At 45.8% G+C, this 21,958-nt stretch overlaps 1 protein-coding gene across 2 annotated transcripts in view; it reads right to left on the bottom strand.

Annotated features, from left to right (window-relative positions):
• gripap1 (GRIP1 associated protein 1) overlaps positions 1–21,958 on the bottom strand; it is a 52,093-nt gene that overhangs the window by 13,657 nt on the left and 16,478 nt on the right. For both annotated transcript variants that reach the window (XM_080854297.1, XM_080854298.1), the window contains 10 exons: positions 21,364–21,459; positions 18,934–19,146; positions 17,313–17,426; positions 16,571–16,648; positions 15,117–15,212; positions 14,150–14,206; positions 12,854–12,953; positions 10,154–10,287; positions 6,462–6,578; positions 4,166–4,259 (listed from right to left, as the gene is read on the bottom strand). In XM_080854297.1, the coding sequence (XP_080710423.1) occupies positions 4,166–4,259; positions 6,462–6,578; positions 10,154–10,287; positions 12,854–12,953; positions 14,150–14,206; positions 15,117–15,212; positions 16,571–16,648; positions 17,313–17,426; positions 18,934–19,146; positions 21,364–21,459 (1,099 nt within the window). The remainder of the gene's footprint in view (positions 1–4,165; positions 4,260–6,461; positions 6,579–10,153; positions 10,288–12,853; positions 12,954–14,149; positions 14,207–15,116; positions 15,213–16,570; positions 16,649–17,312; positions 17,427–18,933; positions 19,147–21,363; positions 21,460–21,958) is intronic.

Genomic DNA, 21,958 nt, shown 5'->3' with positions numbered 1-21,958 from the left:
TTAGAAATACAAAGATTTAGAGGTAATCAAATGTCACTTATTATAAATTCTCAGCTGCCGTTCTTGGGCGTGTATGTGTTTCGCCATACCACAATCATTTCTGACCCGACACAAAGCTGTTTCAGCAGTGGTTTATTACTCGTTGCGGCAGAAGTGTCCTCAGAGGCATGGGAACACCCTGAATAACCGCTTTCCACCAACACCGCTGGGGTCTTATCCAGCCTTATCGCCTGGCCTGTTTGCGATATTTCAGATCAGATACATCAAACTCTGGTTCCATGGGGGGTGGTGGTGGGGAAGCAGGCAGCAGATAAGAGGGGGGAAGTAATCCTAATAACATTACAGCGAGGGACTAGAGCAGGCCCTGCCCAGCTCTCAGAAGACACAGAGGGAACGCAAAGAGGATGAAAACATCTGAAGGAACGACGCAGTCAGCCAGGGGAAGCACAGGAGAAGAGACCTTCAACTTCTTTACAGCAACAATATTTACAATTAGAAACAAAGACGGCCTAATGGAATCTGGCCTGGCATTAAATGTTAAATCAGTCAGTCATGAAATTAAAAAACAGAGGGGTAGGAACACATACAGTGGGGCATAAAGAGAGGGAGAGAGAAAGAGAGAGAGGGAGAGGGAGGGAGAAAGAGGGGGGAAAGAGAGAGAGAGAGAGAGGGAGAGAAAGAGAGAGAGATGGAGAGAGAGAGGGGGGGAAGAGAGGGAGAGGGAGAGAGAGAGAGAGAGCAAGAGGGAGAGAAAGAGAGAAAGATGGAGAGAGAGGGGGGGAGAGGGAGAGAGAGAGAGAGAGATGGAGAGAGAGGGGGGAAGAGAGGGAGAGAGAGAGAGAGAACAGCCTCCTTCCTGGTTGCCCCCCCTTTTCAATTTTTTTTTCTTCTCTTTAGCCCTTTCCCTCCCTCTTGTCCTCCCTTGTGCCTGTGGCTTTTGGGGAGCCGGAGGTGTAACCTAGATTCTTGAATGGGGATGGCTGCTGAGGAATGATGACTGTAATCTCACAGGGTTCTGCCAAGGTTGCTGCAGGAGGAGGAAAGCGAGGCTCTGACTGAAAAAAAGGGGGACATCTGTTGCCGTGTGTGTGTGTGTGTGTGTGTGTGTGTGTGTGTGTGTGTGTGTGAGAATGTTACCGTGTGTGTGTGTGTGTGTGTGTGTGTGTGTGTGAGAATTGGTGTGTGTGTGTGAGAATTGGTGTGTGTGGGAATGTGTGTGTGTAGATGCGTGCGCATTAGTGTGTCAAGCCGTGCGGAAGAAGATTGAGAGCCAGGGAGGATGAGCAGTAACTACCTTATATTATTAGGTGACCTCCCCCTCCCCCCGAAAAAGAAGACCTGACTACTTCGTAATGTCAGATCGTGCCTAAGTGATGGAAGCCATTAGAGGCCTATAAAAGTAGTAATGCGTTTGATGACTGCTCTGGTAATGCTTAGCAATGGCAATCGTGGTACGGTAAATGAAGGCAAGTGGAACACAGTCAAGTCAAGAGTCCTAAGGTTGATCAGACTGCAGTGGGAACCTCCAGTGAGACTAATGCTGGAAGAAGGCTTTATAAAACGTGACTCGTATCGCTACAGTATATTTCAGTGTTTGTCCAAAACAAATGTGACTACCGTGACTTTGTATATAGCCCTCCAGCAGCCTCCAGCCTCTTCCACACACACAAAAAAAAAAAGCTTTCAGATTTTCAAATGGCGATGAACTAGTTTTTAAGAGTATGAAAGATGCAGCAACTTCTGGGATATCCAACCTGTGCGCTAGTCTTAAAATATTATCCAATGGGAAAGGGATATTTTCTCTCTCTCGGCACATGGAGCTGAGTGCATTCAGCAAAGTTAAATATTTATCCAAATGCTTTTCTAGATCAGAGCTAAATGTAACGACGCCACCGGGATAAATGTCACAACACGTAATGAGAATTAAACACGTTGAAATTTAGTGCATGGCGAGCGCTGTAAATTCCGCTCTTGTGTCTTCCGGTGCAAGTGCATTGTGATTCTCTCCATCCGTTCCCCCATTAGCCTTTGGGAAAAGTGCTGACTGTGATTTCGCCGCTCATCTTTGCCACCCCTCCACCCCTGCACATTATATAGCAATGTATGCACTGGCAATTAAAGACGACACTAAATGTCGAGCCGCGTGCAGCAGCAGCATCTTTTCTTCGCTGGCCTCCACAATGGGGAGGGAGCGCAGGCAGTCGAAAGGAAAACCCTGAAAGGTCTGAAAATCGGACAGAAAATGACTTATTCAGTTCTGTGAAAGAAATTTTAAAAATAAAAAAAACTTCCAGGCTCTTCAGACACACCCACGCTTTTTAGGGGTTGGCCTCTAAGTGGTGTGTGTGTGGCCTGAAATCACCTGAGTCTTCAGCTCACGTCACGCGACTCGGCGGTTATTATTGAGCCCGACTGCTTCCTTCCGCGTGCATAAACACATTCAAACTAGCAGGCTGACAGGCAAGTAGGCATGCCATGCCATGTCTGCAGTCAAGTCTCGAGCAGCCTGGACTAGATCCACGGCTGGAAACTGGGGCATTCCGAACAAGTTTCCGACGCTCGGGAAAATCTAATTTTACTAGAACGTTACAACGGTTGGCAGAGGGCTGGTCCTGCTGAGCACAGCTGAGACACTCGAGACTCCTCACGACTCGGCAGTTAAGACTGAGCGACCAGAGGTGGTGTGTGGCTTTCACTATCTGACATCCAAAGGTTTCATTAAAGCAACTTCATTATCGGCGTTAATGTCAGCGGCCAGTACAACAACAAGATCCATTACTTTTCACTATGCATGAGTGCGGACACAGATAGGCATTTATAAGGGTCAAACCCAGTGTGGAGCCGTGTTGGTGTCAGAGTGCAGTTCCTCCACGGAAAGAGAGACGTTTCTTTCTTCTACGGTTTCACAAACATCAACGCAATCTTCTTTCATTTTTACTTCCTTGATCTTAGAAATATGCTTCCTAAAAATGGCAGATGTTATCTGTACCACAGCAGTTTTTAATAGTGAATAGAATGGCTCCAAAGGGGGTAGGAAGGATCCATCTTTTTGATCTACTCAAATTATAGGTGGCCTCATCAAGTTTTTATGATTATACCTCTCAGTTACTTTAATACGCAATTTTTTGACTGCACGCTTCATTTTCATTTCTCCATTATTGTGAGCGTCAATCCCACTGTTCGGTTTAATCAGTCCAGTAACTGCTGCTATGAGACAGGCGTGCCCTCTTCTCTATATGGGTGGGCAGCTGGTGGTGGTGGTGGTGTGTGTGCCACTGGCTCCTTGAGCCTGGTGGGATGCCATTATGTCGATTGGAAAAGGAGCAGAACGCCAACACGCACCCCGAGTCTCTTAATAAAGACAAACTCAGGAAAAATCTAATCAGGCCCCACAGCTGAGATCACAGGATATTTTTTTTATTAAAAAGAAAAGAGCCGTTTCAACCTTATCCAAGTGCACCCCACATTGCACACGAAAATAGAGTCATTATAAATAGCGCCGGCAGGAACATTTAAGGCGCATTATGCTTAGACAAGTTCAAATGTAATAATAGAACACAGTGCGCACCACAACAATGCGGATGAGTGAAATTATCTATTTATGCGCGAAGCTGTCGACATGGGCCATTTGTCAAAACCGATCCGAAGACATCAACATGAGGACATTACGGAGACGACTTTGAAGGGAAAACATCGTAAAGCCAAAGAATCACATCGTTCAGTGTTGCTGTGATGTTTGTAATTTGTCTTCCACCCTTTTTTTTTCTCTCCATATATCGCACATCAACATCTGGGCAGTAAAACATGAGCGTATTGATGACCTTAACTTCGACAAAAGGATAGTCAAATGATCAGACACCAGAGTTTTCGTCTCCTCTACTAAAGACAAGTGCTAATAAAGAGGATCTCCATTAAAGGTACCTCTTATCATGATTAATATGCATGTCATTCTGAGTTATTCTCAGTTACGGTCTAACTGTAAGGCCCCCGTGCTCTCTTTGCTGTGCAGTAGTAGTTTAGCAGACTCGCATGCAGCCCGTCTCTATCAGCCGTCAGCAAGCACTGCATATAAAAAGCGATCTGGGCAATGGCAGAATCTTTTGACAGAGCAGTGTCATCTGGTCAGTTGGTGGTGGGGGGGGGGGGGGGGGTTTGTTGGCCTTACCTCTCCTGCTGTCCATGACGTAGGTCTCGATGATGGCACTCTTCTTACAGATGTCATCTGCCATGGATGAGCAGCTGACCTCCAAGTGTTTCACCTTGTCAGGCGGAGCAGAAACAATACACGTATCACGTATACATCTACAGTCACCCACACCCACACACAAACAACGGACCACACACACACACACACACACACTCACCACCTCCTCACACACACCCCCTCGGGTCCCCACACACAATGCTGTTGTCAGACGTGTCCATTAATCAAACAGTGAGCAGTGCATGAGGCTAATGGATGGGCTCGTGGGTAAACAGGTCTGGGGGCTAGTGCTGCTGTTTGCTGCTGACTGGTGACAATGGAGGAGGCTCCAAAAACAGCAACAGAAGAGCCAGCCCAGCACTGTCCTCCAGTCTCCCTGCACTACGGATCACTGACAGACTCTGACTTCTACCCCTATCTCTTTTTACAACTCTACATTGTATAAAAAATAACAACAACAACACAGTGTCGCCTGTTCCCAAAAAAAAAAGGTCCAGGAGGGCAGAGAAAACTCCAGAATGATGTGACAAACACGAGGACAAGGACACATTGTATATATATAACAGTATATTCAAAAATACATTTTTGTTACTACTGTACAGCGTTCACAATCACAAAAATCACAATATTGTTGGCTTTCCTTGGGCTCAGGTTCTGGGACACACAGCAGGGAAAGGTTCCAAGGCATGTCTGTGTGTCTGTGTGTGTCTGTGTGTGTCTGTGTGTGCCTGTGTGTGTCTGTGTGTGTCTGTGTGTGTCTGTGTGTGTCTGTGTGTGTCTGTGTGTGTCTGTGTGTGTCTGTGTGTGTCTGTGTGTGTCTGTGTGTGTCTGTGTGTGTCTGTGTGTGTCTGTGTGTGTCTGTGTGTGTCTGTGTGTGTCTGTGTGTGTCTGTGTGTGTGTGTGTGTGTGATCTGTTACATTAAAGGTGGAGAGAGCACAGCAGATGTGATCTTGAAACCTGTGATGGTTCTCCCAAAGATAACGAGTACAACACAGCGTCCTGTAGAGGCCAGGTTTTTTGCGTGGTAAACATTTCGCTCCTGGGCTAGTTGGCTATGAGGTAAGCCTCTCAGGAGTACATGCGTCTGAGCAGCAGCAGCATGGTTATGTGCTGATGTGCAGTACATGGTTTAGTGGTTGGCTCTGGCATTTGTAGAACAAATAGTCTCCCTCGGTGTCCATATGCCTGGACCGTATATGGTCGCACAAGTCAGCTCAGGATAAAAGCATCTGGTAACCGAGCAAATGTTGATGTAAACATAAAAGGGAACGTCTGTAGGTCTGATAAAGAGCGTTCACATGCGGACATAAATGTCAGTGGTTTGGACATACAGCACGTCGTCTGAATGTCGCACCGAACGACAGCAAAATGGAAAATCTCTCCTGTTCCTTGGCCTTTGCAATGTAGTAAAAGTCACACGTGAAAGTAAACTTTAAAGCACGGTACAAAGTAGTGCTATGGACACCCGTTCCATTATTCCAGTCACGGGCATCACTAGAGTTTTTTTTTTTTCTTCAGTGGCTTTCACCAGATGCTTCAACTACAGTTTCGTTTGAAAAGGTCTATTTCTGGGAACAGTCGTACAAAAATATCCAGCATCCAGCTCAAAGCATCAAAAATTTACAGCTGCTAAAATATTGTCCCCAAAACAACGTCCTGGACTACAGGCAGGCCTTATAAACCATGCCACCCCCCGCCTCTGTTGTTCTCGGACTTCATATCATAACCCATAAATGCTAAAATCTATCGCGTCTGCTGAGATTTTAATGAGCCCTGAATCACGCTGCAGAGCACTTGGGGGCAACTGGGGTGCATATGCAGCTACAATAAATGACAGTGGAGGAGATTCTAAACACTTGAGCATTATAAACTGCCTTGTTTAAAACAAAACAAAAAGTCTATATTTCTGTGTTGCTGGATTAATAAAATGGATATGGAGGGCCCTTTCCTGAGAACTAGCCTGTATCTCTGAAATGCAGGGTTGTGTTTTGGACAACAGTGCTACGTGTTTGTGTGTGTGTGTGTGTGTGTGTGTTTGTGTGTTTGTGTGTTTTTGTGTGTGTGTGTGTGTGTGTGTGTGTGTGTGTGTGTGTGTGTGTGTGTGTGTGTGTGTGTGTGTGTGTGTGTGTGTGTGTGTGTGTGTGTGTGGGAAGAGAGAGAACATGTTTGTCTGTATAAATATGTGTGTGTGTGTGTGTGTGTGTGTGTGTGTGTGTGTGTGTGTGTGTGTTGGGGTGGGGATGGGGGGTGGGGCACCTTCTCCTCCAGCAGCCACTTCTCCTGTTGGACCTCGGCCAGCCTCTGGAACAGCTCACTGACTTCATCATCAGACAGGTCCGCCGGCCGTTGAGACTGAGGACTACCCGTGTTAGACTAGAGAGAGGGAGAGAGAGACAGAGAGAGAGGGAGAGATTAGAGGGGAAGGCAGAGAGATGAGAGAGGAAGGGAGAGAGGGAGAGAAAGAGAGGGAGAGAGAGAGATGGAGGAAGAGAGGGAGAGAAAGAGGGGGAGAGATTAGAGGGGAAGGTAGAGAGATTAGAGGGGAAGGTAGAGAGATGAGAGAGGAAGGGAGAAAGATAATGAGACATGGTGAAAAAAGAGAGAGAGAGAAACATGAAGGGAGGGAGTGAGGAGTGAGAGAGAAAGAGTAAGCGTTAGAGAGAGTAAAGGAAGATGAGAATAGAAGAGAGGGCAAGTTAGAGGAAGAAATACGATGAAAGGGAGAAGAATCAAATGCAGCGAGGAAAAGAGAGGACAAAAGAAGGACAAACAGATGGCATTACAAATGAAGACAGAGAGGAGGGCAGAGTAAACACGAGGGCCATAAGAAAATCAGAGAGAGCACACTTCTGCTGGCATCAGCTGGACACATACCCCGGCTGTTTTGTGTGTGTGTGTGTGTGTGTGTGTGTGTGTGTGTGTGTGTGTGTGTGTGTGTGTGTGTGTGTGTGTGTGTGTGTGAGAGAGAGAGAGAGAGAGGTAGAAGGGGAGAGGTAAAAGAGAGAGAGAGACAGAAAGACAGAAAGTGTGTTGTCTTATACTTAGACACTTTTGATAACTGCAGGGCTGTGTGACTGAGTAGGCTACGAGCTCCACTGACCTTATCAGCTCAGGCAGACGGGACGGAGGCCCACTAATAAATGCTCCCTGTGCACAACATCTGCGGAGAGGCCCAGGAGCTTCCCTATCTCCATTGGCCACTCAAAAACACTACATGGTGAGAAATCAAGACGGCTTCGCAAAGCGCTGGTTTGAGTTCAGACAGAGAGCTGAAAACTGCAGGATCAGCACTCAGAAGAGAAGAGCGGCTCTGGCATAAAGATAAACAAAAGCTGGAAAGCCGAGAATTGAAGAAAAGGCTTCGTTTCTTAGACTGGCTGCACAAAATATTATCAAGCGCAAGGATAAAAAAAAAAAAAGAAGGAAATTCAGTCTCTGATGTGAGAAATTAAGAAAATATAGCTCTCTTTTCAGCGCGTCTCACAATGGCATGTATAGCTGACGCAAACGGAGACTGAAGCGTTTTAATTAGCTTTGACTGAACCTGTCTGGAAAGCCAGACGAGTAGGGCGTATAGGCTCTTCTGCTTTTCATCTTTTGATTGCAGTGCGCCAAGGGAGCACATAAAAGCACACGGTTTAAAGGCACATCTGAGTTTTGGATGCATGTAAAGTGTATAATTAACCTGCATTTTATCTTTGCCGCTCATGCCCATTTCATCACTTTCAAATCCCAATTTTCTCCTTTATTATGTCCACTAATAAACCTACATTTTTAATGGAATGTAATGAAAAAAACATGAGAAAAATGACTGCAAAGGCAGTTGAAAAAAGCTGGTTAATTATTCGTGGAGAGGTAACAAAACACCCAAGTCTTTCGCTTGCAGATACATCTTGGCCTTTTCCTGTGCTTAAAATAAGACGATGCTCCACCCAAAACAAGTGACAGCACAAACACTGATACAGGGTGTTTATTCAAAGGGCCAGTATTTATAGTAACTCCACTACCCAGGGGCTATTTATAGTCTTTCCTGTGCGCATGGAGCAACATGTGAGCTCTCCCAGCTCAACAAGGGAAGACTCGGATGTCAATAGCAAGGGAACGGTGTCTGGAGTCTACAATTGCCTGTCGATGGCGGCAGCGTCTGAGGTCTAACTCGCACCACCGATGGCTGTTCGTGGCAAATGCCGTCTGCCTGGAGTCAGGGATTCGGTTGTCACGGCAACGGGATGTGGCAAACATAACATGGTCGTCGATGGCCACTGTTGGTCTGGGGCCGTATTCACAAAGCTTTTTATCTTACCAGTAAGAGTGCTCCTAACTCGCGATAAAACATTTTACGTAGGAGTAATTTCTTAAAAGTGATTCACAACGCCTCTGAGACCTACTCATACTAAGGATAATACAAACTCCTAAGCTTAAGATAAAAGCACCGTTGCTATAGATGACGTCGATTCTCATGCACGAGTTTAGAAGGGGTGAGGACGGTGATTGGTTGTTGACAGGCTCTCTCATTAAAAACTCATTTGTGACGTCCCTCTAACAATCCCACTATATCAACTGAAAATAAGAGAATAACCTAGGCTTCAAATTAAGTCATATTAAATAGTTATGGACAGTGCAGTTAGCAGAATGCACACTCATGATGACAAGTTTGTGCATCCAACGGGAATGACACTTTGCACGTTAAGAGAAATAGAAAGCGATCAATATAAAATATGGCAATCAAGGCAGTAATAATTAAAGCACCCAGCAAACTGTTAGGCTATTATATTTCCAGCCCTTGACCACTTCAAATATCAGCACATACGGCCCTTTAAGCCCTCCAATCTTAATTGATCAAAGCGAAACGAACGTGAAACGTAGCCTAAGCGAAAGCCTACTGGTCCCAGGACCAATAGCCACTGTCACCCCAGCGGCATCCAGCTGGTAAGTTCTCAAAAACCTGCTGCAGACCGCTCTACGTTGAAATGCACGAGTCATCGGTACATCCAGGCCACGGTAGACGAAAACGTCCTCATCTTTTGATGGGGCAATTATTGTAATGTGTGTCCCGTCACTGGACATTCCTGCGATCGCCATGGAATTTACTTTGATCTTGTGTTATAGGCAATTGTCCAAAGGCAACTGGATAAACTGTTGGATGATGTGGGGTCTACAGTGCGTTGATAGTTTGATGAATTAAACGTCTGACGGATGATTCCCAGTGTCGTCATTTGCGTTTTTCGCGAAGCCAAATAGGCTATCTTTATGTTTCCAAACATTTCACTTCGGGACACATCGTGTTTAAAGGCGTCATTGCATCCCGCGCTAATTCTACGACAATATTAATACCTTCACGGTTTAAGCAATGTCTTTTATCAATTCCAAGTCGGCTGCAGCCATATTACGATTTTTTGTGAATAAGTCTTAGTGACTTAGGAGTCCTCATGAGGAGTTTTATGATGTCTTAGACTTAGGTGCTACTTTTAGGGATAAAATACATTGTGAATTGCTCTTAGTAAAAAAAAATAGGAGTCCTAAATTTAAGACTGACACGCCCATTACTTTTAGGAGTTTCTCCTAAATTCGCCACTTATGAGCTACTTTTAGCCCTAAGATTCTTTGTGAATACGGCCCCTGATGATTTAGATGCTGGTGTGACGAGTGACAGGCCTTTAAAGGCGTGTGAATCACTTTCTGGCTTAATACATTTTGTGTAGCTGGGTTGTTGTGATCAACAGATTGTAGTGTAGTGTAGTGTAGTGTAGTGTAGTGTAGTGTAGTGTAGTGTAGTGTAGTGTAGTGTAGTGTAGTGTAGTGTAGTGTAGTGTAGTGTAGTGTAGTGTAGTGTAGTGTAGTGTAGGGTAGGGTAGGGTAGGGTAGGGTGGGGTAGGGTTGGGTAGGGTAGGGTAGGGTAGGGTAGGGTAGGGTAGTGCAGTCCAGTGCAGTGCAGTGCGATAGGGTACCTTGTTGCCACTCTGGGTGGCCCCTCCCTCCTTCATCATCTCCCGATAGCTGAATGAGGAGACACTGCTGCCGTCCCCGGTCTGCTGCGTGCGGCTCGGAGAGTTGAGCTCGGACAGAACCAGCTCCTCCAGGCCTGGGGACCAGAAAACACACACACACACACACACACGCACAGACACAGACAGACAAAGAGATGGGGAGAGAAAGAGAGAGAGAGAGAGAGAGAGAAAGAGAGAATCAGAAAGGTACAGGTACACACATTAACACATGATCACTGAAGTGAGGACTTATTAATACAGTCAAACATTAGTAATTGTAAGTGATGATCAAAATTGGGAGGAGGACCATTCTATTCTGAAGTATTTTGCTAATCTGATCAGAATATCGTAAAAAGGTACTCATTCCATTTCCAAAGGATATATATAACCAAAATGTCACATATCTTCAAGAGGGCTGAAGCACGCACGCACGCACGCACGCACGCACGCACGCACGCAGCTGAGCTGACAGGAGAGGATGAAGCAGGGCTGCTTTAGATCAGTCTCTACACCTACATCTCTCTGCGGGGAGGGAGCCATTATACCATAGCTGTCGCTTCCACTGCAAAAGTACATAAGAGTGTTCTGAGTGGCCGAGGCAACAAGGTGCGAGTGTGTGTGTGTGTGTGTGTGTCAACGTCCGCTTGCTGTTCTACACGCTGCCGTCTTAAGATCTTACCAGACAGATGACAAAGATAAAGCTTACCTACTTTAAAATGTCTGATTCTAAACTTTCTGTAGAGCAGCCATTAAAAATTCACGAGTGCTTCAATAATGGATGGCCCAAAAGAGGACTGCCCTGGCATCACCAACAATCAACAGAGAGCAAATGCGAGTATGCATGGCTCTTTGGCACATTTGGGGAAGGGGGTCCCATCAAATATTTAGCACCCCACATCATGGGGTCCCCCAAGGAGTTACTGTTTTTCCAAGACACCACTCACCATCAAGTTTTCAAAGGTGCTATGAAATCCTGTGTACAATTTGTGTGTATCATGTGTACAATTTTTTGCAGACCATTGAGGCGCCCAGATCAACTATGGAGTCAATGCGAGCCAAAAAGGTAATCAACTCCGTCCTGGAGGTTAATCAACATCAAGAAGCCAAAGGCTCTGGAGGGATTCGCATAGGGTTAAAATCTTCTGCACTTACTGTCATTTTTATGAAGAAAGACAATAGAATGTATAACAGTGAGTGCTCTTAACCAAAAAATTATTGTGTGATGGCTGAAGAAGCCTTTTTTCCCCCCAGCTTTCAGCTAATTTTCCAAATCAGTGACCACAGAACAGAATGTAAATTGACTTAATTTCAACATGACGGAGATAAAAATCTTTATTGGGCCTATTCCCTGTACATACAGAGCAATGCTTCAGCAGAAGTGCTTACTAAGGGAAAAAACAATGGCTCCAATTAACACCCACACTGACTGAACGTTCAAAACCATCAGATAGGTTTTTAACAGTCACACGTGATCACACCTCAATCCAGCCGAGATAAACACATAACCTATAGATTGTGGCCTTCACATGACCTTTATGATATGGATAGGACACCTAGATGCATGCTAAAAGGATCAAAGAGTAAGATCCATGTGACCTATGATCACCACTGATTGATAAACCAAAGAAGTTGATGTGGATTAAAATGCCTATGTGAACAATGATGGGGTTTCAAAAGGATTAAGTTCATCGGGATAAAATGCTGAGGGAAAAGTATGATTGCTAAAAACACTCATCACTTATAATAATAGTAATAGTACCTTGTGATTGTAGTCTCTCCACCCCAATGGAATTACATTCTGCATCAGGACAGCTTCTACAACTGACTAAGTAGGGACATTTCAGAAAATGTAAATATGACCCATCCGTGGCCTTCTGTAGTTTGTGAAAATGTTTTTCTGTTGTGTTTTTCAATGTATGTGAGAGGAACGATTAACACAATGATTTACCCACATTGTGCCTCATTCCCTTCTCATGAGTGCAAAAGAGAGAGAGAGAGCGTTCAGGAACACTGCACAAAAGTGATTTATCACCGATGTTCTTTTAAACTTCTGAAGCATTGCTTTAATTATGTTGTGTGTAAGAGGGTTTATTTACAGACACTCTGCACACTTCACTGTCAGGACGCCAGAATCTACAGCCCACCGCTCTCACACGGTGCCGTGAACCAAACCACAGATGACAGAGAGCCTGGTTTTCAGTTTCACTCCAAAAGCGTTAGTCCCTACTAAAGACATGAACCTAAAGCAGATGAAGCGAAGGGCTTAGGTGAGCATCTCAGTGTTTCTTGTAGAGGGGAGTGGAGGGGGACGGGTAATATGGCCACGGGCTTCAACATTTACTAATTTGTAGTCATCTGCACCAGGCGGAGGCACCTCTTTTCACCTGCTGTGTTATTTATGCCTGCTCTGCATATTCACTTACCTGTTCTAAATGTTTCATGCTCTCGTGATGTAACAGGGCCTCTCCACACGCTCTCCGACTACTTGAGAAGATGCCCCTAGACCAGTGTCTTGGCTTCTCTCCATCCCCTCTCTTCTTTCCTTCTCTCCTACCTCCCTGCTTTCGTTTCTGGATGTGAGAGTGTGTGGGTGAGGCACGTGCTGTGTGTGGGGCTGGCGGGTGGGGCGGGGCGGCCACCTCTGGGCCCCTCTCGTCTTACCTGTGCGGGTCTTAGTGTTGGTGAGGATCTCCTGCAGCCTCTCCTGGAGCTTCTCCGCCCGCTTCCTCTCCAGGTGCAGCTGCCTCTTTAGGTCCTTCAGCTGCACGGGACGGAGACAAGGAAAAGGCAGAGAAACATGAGAGGAGTGTGTGTGTGTGTGTGTGTGTGTGTGTGTGTGTGTGTGTGTGTGACATGAGAAACATGAGAGGAGCAGAGAAGGGTAAAAATGACATGACAAACATGAAAGATAACTAAACATGAAAGTGGAAAGGAGTGGAGAGGAGAAGAGTCAGAGGATGTGTGTGTGTGTGTGTGTGTGTGTGTGTGTGTGTGTGTGTGTATGTGTGTGTGTGTGTGTGTGTGTGTGTGCATGTGTGTGTGTGTGTGTCTGTGTGGCTGGGGGGGGTGGCTGGTTCCAGTTTCTGTCAGGCCTCCACGTTGTCACACCTGAGTGTATGTGACACCTGTGCTTGTGTGTGAGAGTGTGTATGCTGCACGCTGCCAAGTGACATGAGATCAAGTGCCATCAACACCGCCTGAGCAGAACGGGAGGCCTCCATCTATCTGCCATGTGAGGAGGACAGGTGGTGGTGCTGATGAGACAACACGGGTCTCGTGGGTAAAATGAGTACTTCGGGTTAAGGAACCTGGGGAAGGCATCCTTGACTGGTCCTGCCTTACCTGCACTGCCAGGTATGCGTTACGATCGGAAATGGACAGCCCGCTTGCATCGGGTGGCATTCAGGCCTACCACCGCGTGATAGACGAGAGGTGTCTATTCCCCCCAAACTAATAGATCTGGCTTAGTTCCCTATGCCGAACCATTCACTGGGCGTGGTGTTTACCAGAACAGCTTAGGTGGATCACTTAACAGCGTGATTAGTGCTGGGAAGATCGAATGATGGATGGCTGCTTGCCACGTGCACGTAGCACGGGGATGGAGAGAACAAGAGTGTCTTAACAAGGACCAAGAAAGAGTGCGTAACAAGGAAGGGAGGGAGACAGGGAGGGACAAAGGGAGGGCAAAATGCAGCCTTGGGGGCTGAGACAGAGCCGTGGCCCAGTGTTGCGGAGCGGGGGGAATGGGATGGGTTTGAGGGGGGTAGGCGCAAGAAGCCATCTGGAAGTCAACGTGTCAATTTAAAAAAGAGAGTGGAAATAGGACATGGAAAGGAGCTGACTCATCACGTTTCCTTCGCGCACCCCTTTCCCCTCATCCTTCCTATCTCCTCTTTCTCTATCTCTCTCTCTCTCTCTCTCTCTGTCTGTCTGTCTTTGTGTTTGGCTTCCACTTACCGCAGAGCTTCCCTTCTTCTCCAGGATTCTCTGTCCGTCCACTGTGTCTTTAATCTCCTGCACAAGGCACACACACAAAGAGAAAAAGGAGAGAGAGAAGGAGAGAGAGAGAGAGAGAGAGAGAGAGAGAGAGAAAGAGAGATAAGAAAGTCATACACACAACGGAGATAAAGGTCTTCTTTTAACACACCGCTAAACATGGTTGAGACGGGGGGTGGGTTTGTTAAAAGACCAATTTTGTAACTCTCGAGAAAAAGAACGCTGTGTCTCCAGGGGACTCCTGGCAGCGACAGTACCCACGGAGAGGTGGGAGTATTGTTCTGCTGCTAGGAACCAGGCAGGCTATTCTAAGTCACATCGAGGACGAGTTCAATGAACACACCCCCACGCTGAGGGAGCTAAATACCTTCTATACACATGGAGCGCTGGAGTGTTTTAATATGAAACCATTACATTTCGTAGACCCAACCAAAATGTGAGCAAACTTAGTGTTTTTTTTTTTTTTAAGATAAGCAACAATCTCATTTACATTTAGTCAGGGCTTCAAACTGGTCAAGGAATGTATCCAAAACTGAATTATGCTTCACTAGAAGATTCCCTATTAACTGTAAACTCTAAAATACCAATTATAAACTGAATTTTCGTAGTGTAGTCTACCACTTCATGAGAATTCAAGTAAGCCGAAACTACTGCCTTGGCCTGCATGCCTTCAAATGTCTCTCGATCAATTCTGGAGGCCATTCATTTAGTGCAGGGGTCCATATGATACACAGTGGAGAGTGCATTGCCAATGACTAAGTAGATTAGAGAGACACATTAGCGTCCAACCTTTCTGGTCCAATGGCTTCATTACTGTTTCCAATGCGAAGAGCAGATCAGCTGCGTGCATTAGGCTCATCTATCGTACACTTGTGGTGCTGCACATATCGGAGCTCATAAATGTTAGTGTGATTTCCTTGCGTCGTACCTGTTTGAGTTTGGCAATGGAGGCTTCATGGGCCTCACCCTGTTTCTCCACCTCAGCTAGCTGTAGCTTCCCAGCCTCCACCTCTCCTTCCTTACCCTGTACAGAGAAACAGTGTTTTATTACATTAACCAGACACAAATAACGTATGCTACTATACGGAACGCTTCCGGTCTGATTCCTGTGATGAACACTCACTGCAGACATTTATTTATCTGATGTGGAAACCGGATTTCATATCTCCTATGTTCTCAAAAGCAATGTAGATGATTTAAAATGTCCTTGGTGATTTGATACAATTCTTGTTTTCACCCGAAGATTTTGTTTTTTCACTGAATATTTAGTTCGGACCATCTGTGAGATGATGTCTTTTGATCATTAAGGTAAGAGTTTTCAGCTTATCTACGACCTTTAATGCTGGCTCTTTTTCAGGGCATGGACTCTGAGACTCAGATGATGAAACATCTTCCAGTGTTTACAAGGACGGTTGGGTCAGTGTTACCATTTAGATGCTGCTGCTGCTGCTGCTGATAAATAGCGTGCTGATCAACTTCTGTGTATGCTTAATCAAAGTTATGGCTTGCTTAGGGCACTGTTTAGAGCTACTGCCAAACATACGTCTTCATTTCTAGGGGTGCAACGTGGGACTCTACTGATGAACCTATTGATCTCGAGTGTTATTTCAATGGTGGGAGATATGAGGATTCATGGAGAATAACTTGTGAAACTCCTCGGCGAATGTGAATCTGTGTGAATCTCTCCAGACACACTGGTTGTTTAATGTGAATTTCCACAACATTAGCAGCCCCCAGGATAAGCGAGAGTGATGAATTACTCTCGCATGTCCCCGAGTAATTACTTTTACTACAAGGCAGCGAGTTCAAATAACATGAGAAAATAAATCAGCACTAGTGCTTTAAAGTCCACATTACACATTCATGACTGGAAGTGTTCTCACAAAAACGGAAGCAGGCTCTAGCAGAAGCTAGGAACACAGCGGGCACCCAGGGCCTGGATTAGACACGTCAGTGATTGAACAGCATCCAGCATGACCACAGCAGAGAATCGTGTTGTCAGATTGGTCTATGGTTTGAAATGGGATCATTCAAATAAGCAGCAGATAGTCATCGGACTGAAATAGTTACCCGAGTCATGACTTTCCACTAAACTGCAACACTGCACTTGGCAATGTCTTCAATCATCTGAGACAATCCCAGGAGCCGGTGTGTGTGTGTGTGTGTGTGTTTGTGTGTGTGAGTGTGTGTACACATTTGTCCTGTAGCAAGTCTAACACACATGTAAGCACTTTGTCTACACTTTGCTTCCCACTTCATGTATGTAAATGTCCATTTTTCTTTGTGTCTCTATGAGCATGAATACAGTGTGTGTGTGTGTGTGTGTGTGTGTGTGTGTGTGATTGGGGGGCAGGACGGGGGGAGGGGTCCTCTTCCTCTCACCTCCATCTGAACAGCATGCTCCTTCTGCAGATTTTCAATCGCCTCCTGGTGATCTAGAACGTTCTTCTCTATACTCTCCTGCACAAAGAACAAGCTGTTAGAACCCCCAAGAACAGTGCGATTACCGCTACCCTCCATCAGAAATCTGCATCCATAATTGATAGGGGTTCAACCAGAGGCCATGGGTCCAACAAAACACAAAACACACAACATTTCAACAATGGAAACACATTGTTTTGCAGTTGGAGACCATATTATGCCTCTGCATAAAAAATGCATCACAATCCAAAGGGGAGTGCCTGCAAACAGTGATGAAATCACGCAGAAACCAATACTGACATCATGTGGCCAAAGGTGTAATGAGTTAGTCTCGTCTTCATGCATGTCTAGTGACTGATCCAGTTTGCAACCGGGGTGCCTCAAGAAGGTCGAGGCTATTCGCCCATGACACTTTGGTGATTTGGTGACACAATTCTCCATGACTAAATGCTCGAAACTAATTATGTTTAAAGAAATATTACAACCATCTAATTCACAAATGTCAGCATTCAATTCGGGGTCCTCTTAATGTAGATTTATAACAGGTTCACAATATTACCACCACCCCTTCGTCTCAGGTTATGAGAGGCATGGTCCATGAGGACTTTGACTTGAGGAATGAATAATGACTCAACACAAGCATGACAACCACACACAGGTCTGGGATCAGTATTAATGAATATGTGGTTTCCTCCTGCATTACCTCAGCCTCCTTCAGCCTGCGCTCAAACCAGCCCTTGGTGCCCTCCATGGACAGCACCTGAGCCTGGAGTTCCTCCACACTCTGCTGCAGCCCCTCCATCTCTTTGGTGCGAGCCTACGGAGCAGCACAAACACAGACTCAAACTGACGCAGCCCAAAACACCAGTCTTTTCTGCGCTGATGTTGCAGACTTGCATCAACTATTCCGAGGAGGAATTACTGAGAGTTTTGAGTATTGGCAAAGAACAAACTAAACTGAGCGTATGTTATTCCAGACTATTGAGTGTCATTCATCAAGGTAGTCTATTGGTATTCTCAAGCAGGAAGCCATACGGATGAATTAACTCTTGGTGGAAAGATGGAGGAAACAAAATCAAAGGCATGCATATGTACTGTTGTTTAAAAAAAACCTTTATTGCACATTAGACAACCTCAAAACCTTACAGGGTTCCCTACGAATTTAATTTCCTGAACTACTCCACCGTTACATGTCTGATCACAGAGCTCCATTTCTCTTCAAATCACCCTCAACACGCATACACACACACACACACACACACACACACACACACACACACACACACACACACACACACACACACACACACACACACACACACACACACAAAGAGGGTGTCTTGAGCCACAAGTGCGAGAGCATGCGGCAGGAATAACCCAATTACTGCGGCGCAGCGGAGCATGACGTGGCGCTGTGATCCCTCATGCGGCGAGGACGCAACAGCGCTGCGTGGTTCCAGGCTAACAGCTAGCGCTCCACCGACAGCCACCGGCTCCCTGGCCCTGAGTCCCCACCCTGGTCAATTAGCCAGACTGAAGACGGGGAGCGGAGCCAGACCGTGCCCTCTAACTACAGTCACACACCTCAGGGGGTAAGGTGGAGGGGGTGTGGTGAACACGGCCTTGGGAGTGCTGTTAAATGAGGGTGTTTGAGAAGTGATTACATGCAGCGCTGTTGGTTGTACATTCTGGTACATGTACTTGTTTTAAATGGAATTGTAATTGAACTGTAATGGATTCTCCTGAGCCTATCGCCTCCTCGGTCTCTGTCTTTCTCCTTGTTCTTCTTTTTAGTGAGGCTTTTTCATGGCTCCTATTTCCCCCCACTTTATCTAGTTCATTACTTGCTTACCGCTCTCCCTCCTTGTGTCTGCATGTTTATGCCTCGTCATCTCCCTTGACGATACGCATTCATAACTCCCTCCGTGTGCTGCTTCTCCTAATGGACACTTCATGGCTTTCTCTCTCTCTCTCTCTAACTTTCTCTCATTCTTTTTCCTTTGTCTTTCTTTCCTCGCTCATGGCTTTATCTTCTGCTGCTCTTTGAGCGGTGTTTGTGGTTTCTCCTCTGTCCAGTATTCAGGTCCTCCTCATGTAGGCCATGTGGCACCTCCTGCTCCTTCTTTCTCTCCTCCTGCTCCCTTTTTCTCTCCTCCTATGTTTCATTCTCTACAACTCATCCCTCCTTCTCTCCCCCCCTCTCTGAACTGTGGTCACGGTTGGCCTCCAGGTTAAAAGCCAACCATCTGTCTCACTCCTGCTCATGCACTCGACCTTCCCGGCCCTCATCCATCTCTCTCCCTCTCTACCCCTCTCTCCCTCACCTTCTCCTCCCGGAGCTGTGACCGGATCTCCTCCTCCGTGCGGTTCTTCTCCTCGTGGAGGCCGCGGAGCTCCTTTTCGTAGCGGGCACGCACGCTCAGCACCTCCTTCTCGTGATGCAGCCGCACGTCGCTCAGCTCCTCCTTGTGGCGAGACTTCTCCTGGGCCACCTCTATCGCCAGCTCGTCCAGCATCACCTTACGCTTGTCCGCCGTCTACAGGGGGGAGAAAAGGAACCTATGTGTTGACAGGACATCTATTCATTTCTTTGGATCGCAGGGAAAGAAGTGAAGGACTCGTCGAGCAAACTCTATTCAGTGGACGAGCAAACTCTATTCCGTGGACGGGCAAACTCTATTCAGTGGACGAGCAAACTCTATTCAGTGGACGGGCAAACTCTATTCCGTGTGAAAACAAGACTGTCCTGCCTCGGGTGTTTTTCACACTGAATAGAGTTTGCTCGTCCAGCTCTGGGACATTTCAGCGTCAAATTTCAAAGGTTGCTGTGCTTGTGAATAAGAAGGCAGAGGAACAAAGGGGTTTCTTTTCTTCTTATTTGGGGGAGATGGTTGAGGTATACTGGTTTTGACAAAAAAGAGGAAAGTTTAGAGATTAAAAGTTTTTATTTTCATCATTGTCTGCTGGCTTGCTGTTTGGTGGTGTGGGGGAAAAAAAACACTTTTTATTTTGCCTGTAGTTTGTTTCTTTAGCATGGCCAGGTCAAGAGATGGGATCAGAGAGTGTGCTTTAGGTAATGTTTGGGGTGGGAGAGGTTCTTGTTTATACTATACAATGTGCTCTTCAAGAATAACTTTGTGCTAGCCTGTTGTCTTAGGTAATGTTTGGGGTGGGAGAGGTTCTTGTTTATACTATACAATGTGCTCTTCAAGAATAACTTTGTGCTAGCCTGTTGTCTTAGGTAATGTTTGGGGTGGGAGAGGTTCTTGTTTATACTATACAATGTGCTCTTCAAGAATAACTTTGTGCTAGCCTGTTGTCTTAGGTAATGTTTGGGGTGGGAGAGGTTCTTGTTTATACTATACAATGTGCTCTTCAAGAATAACTTTGTGCTAGCCTGTTGTCTGGAAACTAGGGGTCCATTTAACCCTTGGACTTTTGATCACAGCCCATAATGAGAAATACAGGACCTTTTTTCCCCAGAGACTGCCTCTAATGATGATTTCTTATCAGGTATGACCTTGTGGTTGTCCAGGAATGGCAGGTTGGAAGAGCAGTTTTCAGAAGAATTCCCTTCTCTTTAGAGATCTACCCCTATAAATGGAAATCTTTTTTTTCCTCACACTCACGCTACATACATTATTATTTGTCATATTTACACAGATACTGTGTGTGTGTATATCTATCTATCTATCTATCTATCTATCTATCTATCTATCTATCTATCTATCTATCTACACACACACACAGGCCAACATACACATACACAGAATACTACAATGAAACCGCATCATTTTGAATGTAGCATGGCTCTGTGCGTGCACCCTGAACTATTGCAGTCTCCTCTCCTTGTGCATCAGCATGGTGGTTTACGTGTCCACCAACTGTGCACTGAGCCAGAACACTTCCACTGGCGGTGCTGATGCTGATGCTGATGCTGATGTGTCAACTTGCATTTGTTGCCAGGGTCACTGTGGGAGGCGTCACCTCTAAGGAAAGAGCCCCAGACCACTGCAGGAATGTGACTGCACAGAGCACGATAACACATTGGGGTGAAAGGTCCTGGCTTCTAAAATAGAAGTGAAATTAAACAGTGTGCTTTCTTTTTTTGTTGCTGATTTTCCAATTGAAGGATTCATCTGCATATAAATGATATTTTCATCCACGAGGCCAGTCAGCGGGGTTTCAGTTCTGATTTGAGTGGAAATGAGTTGGGGAGGGGTGTGAGGTAGGGGGGCTGAGTCTGTGGCTTAATCCAGTGGAAACCTGCCTCATTTCAGATGAATCCCACAAAGACCTGGGAGCTAATGGAGAGGTAATTATGGTCAAAAGGTAATCACATCCATCGGACACACCAGGAAATAGCAGCTCACAGGTCACCAGCGATGAGCTCAACGAGAGCAGTTGTGTGGATGTATTTGACTTACTTACTTACCTTACGCGACTAAAAGTGAAGCTTCAGAGCTAAAATAGAACATGTGTATTATGTGTGTGAGCCTATGAAGCATGAACAGAAATGATGATACAAAATGTAATAAAAAAAGCATCACAGGGATGCACGTGTGTGTGTGTGTGTGTGTGTGTGTGTGTGTGCAAGTGTTTGTGTCACAAAGTAACAAAATACGTAGCCTAAAACTTTGTGTTTGTGTGTGTGTGTGTGTGTGTGTGTGTGGGTGTGTGTGTGTGTGCGCGCGCAAACGTGGCGTAAAACTATTTTCATTTTGAGTGAGTGTGCGTGCGCATTACATTCGTACCTTTTTGGCTTCCTCCAGGTCCTGCTGTAAGCGCTCCTTCTCCTGGCCCAGTTCGTTCAGCTGCTCCAGAAGTCGACTGTTGGCCCTGTTTGCCTCCTAAACAGACAGAGGACAATCATGGGCCCAGAACAACATGGATAACAACAACAGTAGGACACCAGCAGGAAGAACTACAGAGTGGGAGAGATTGAAAAAAAAACACAATTCAACCCATCCAAAAATAAAACATAAATAAAGTCCATTTTCCCACTTTAAATCCTAATGAGAAAGGATTATGTGACAATGCCGGCTAATAAGATTCACACTTCTTATACGAAGAATGCATACAAAAAAAAAAAAATCAGGTTTTGTTTCTGTAAGCTAAACTCAACTCCCTCACCCCGACTTCTGTCTAATACCTTCCGGTGGCACAATTAAAACCTGCTTGAACGACTGCTTAAGTCGGTGAGATTCTCCACCGAGCGTATCTGGCAGAATGCCCTGCAACCTTCCATACAATATTCATTATCGGCAAGCAGCAGTCAGAAGTGACAACAGCTGGTTGGATTCTGACACTTCTCGTGTTCTTGTTAGTGCTACCTGCCCCAACAGCAGG

The sequence above is a fragment of the Sprattus sprattus genome (assembly GCF_963457725.1).
Source record: "Sprattus sprattus genome assembly, chromosome: 16".
Lineage (NCBI taxonomy): Eukaryota > Metazoa > Chordata > Actinopteri > Clupeiformes > Clupeidae > Sprattus > Sprattus sprattus.
The sequence above is the reverse complement of the archived record's forward strand: the minus strand, read 5'-3'. Positions and strand labels throughout refer to the sequence as shown.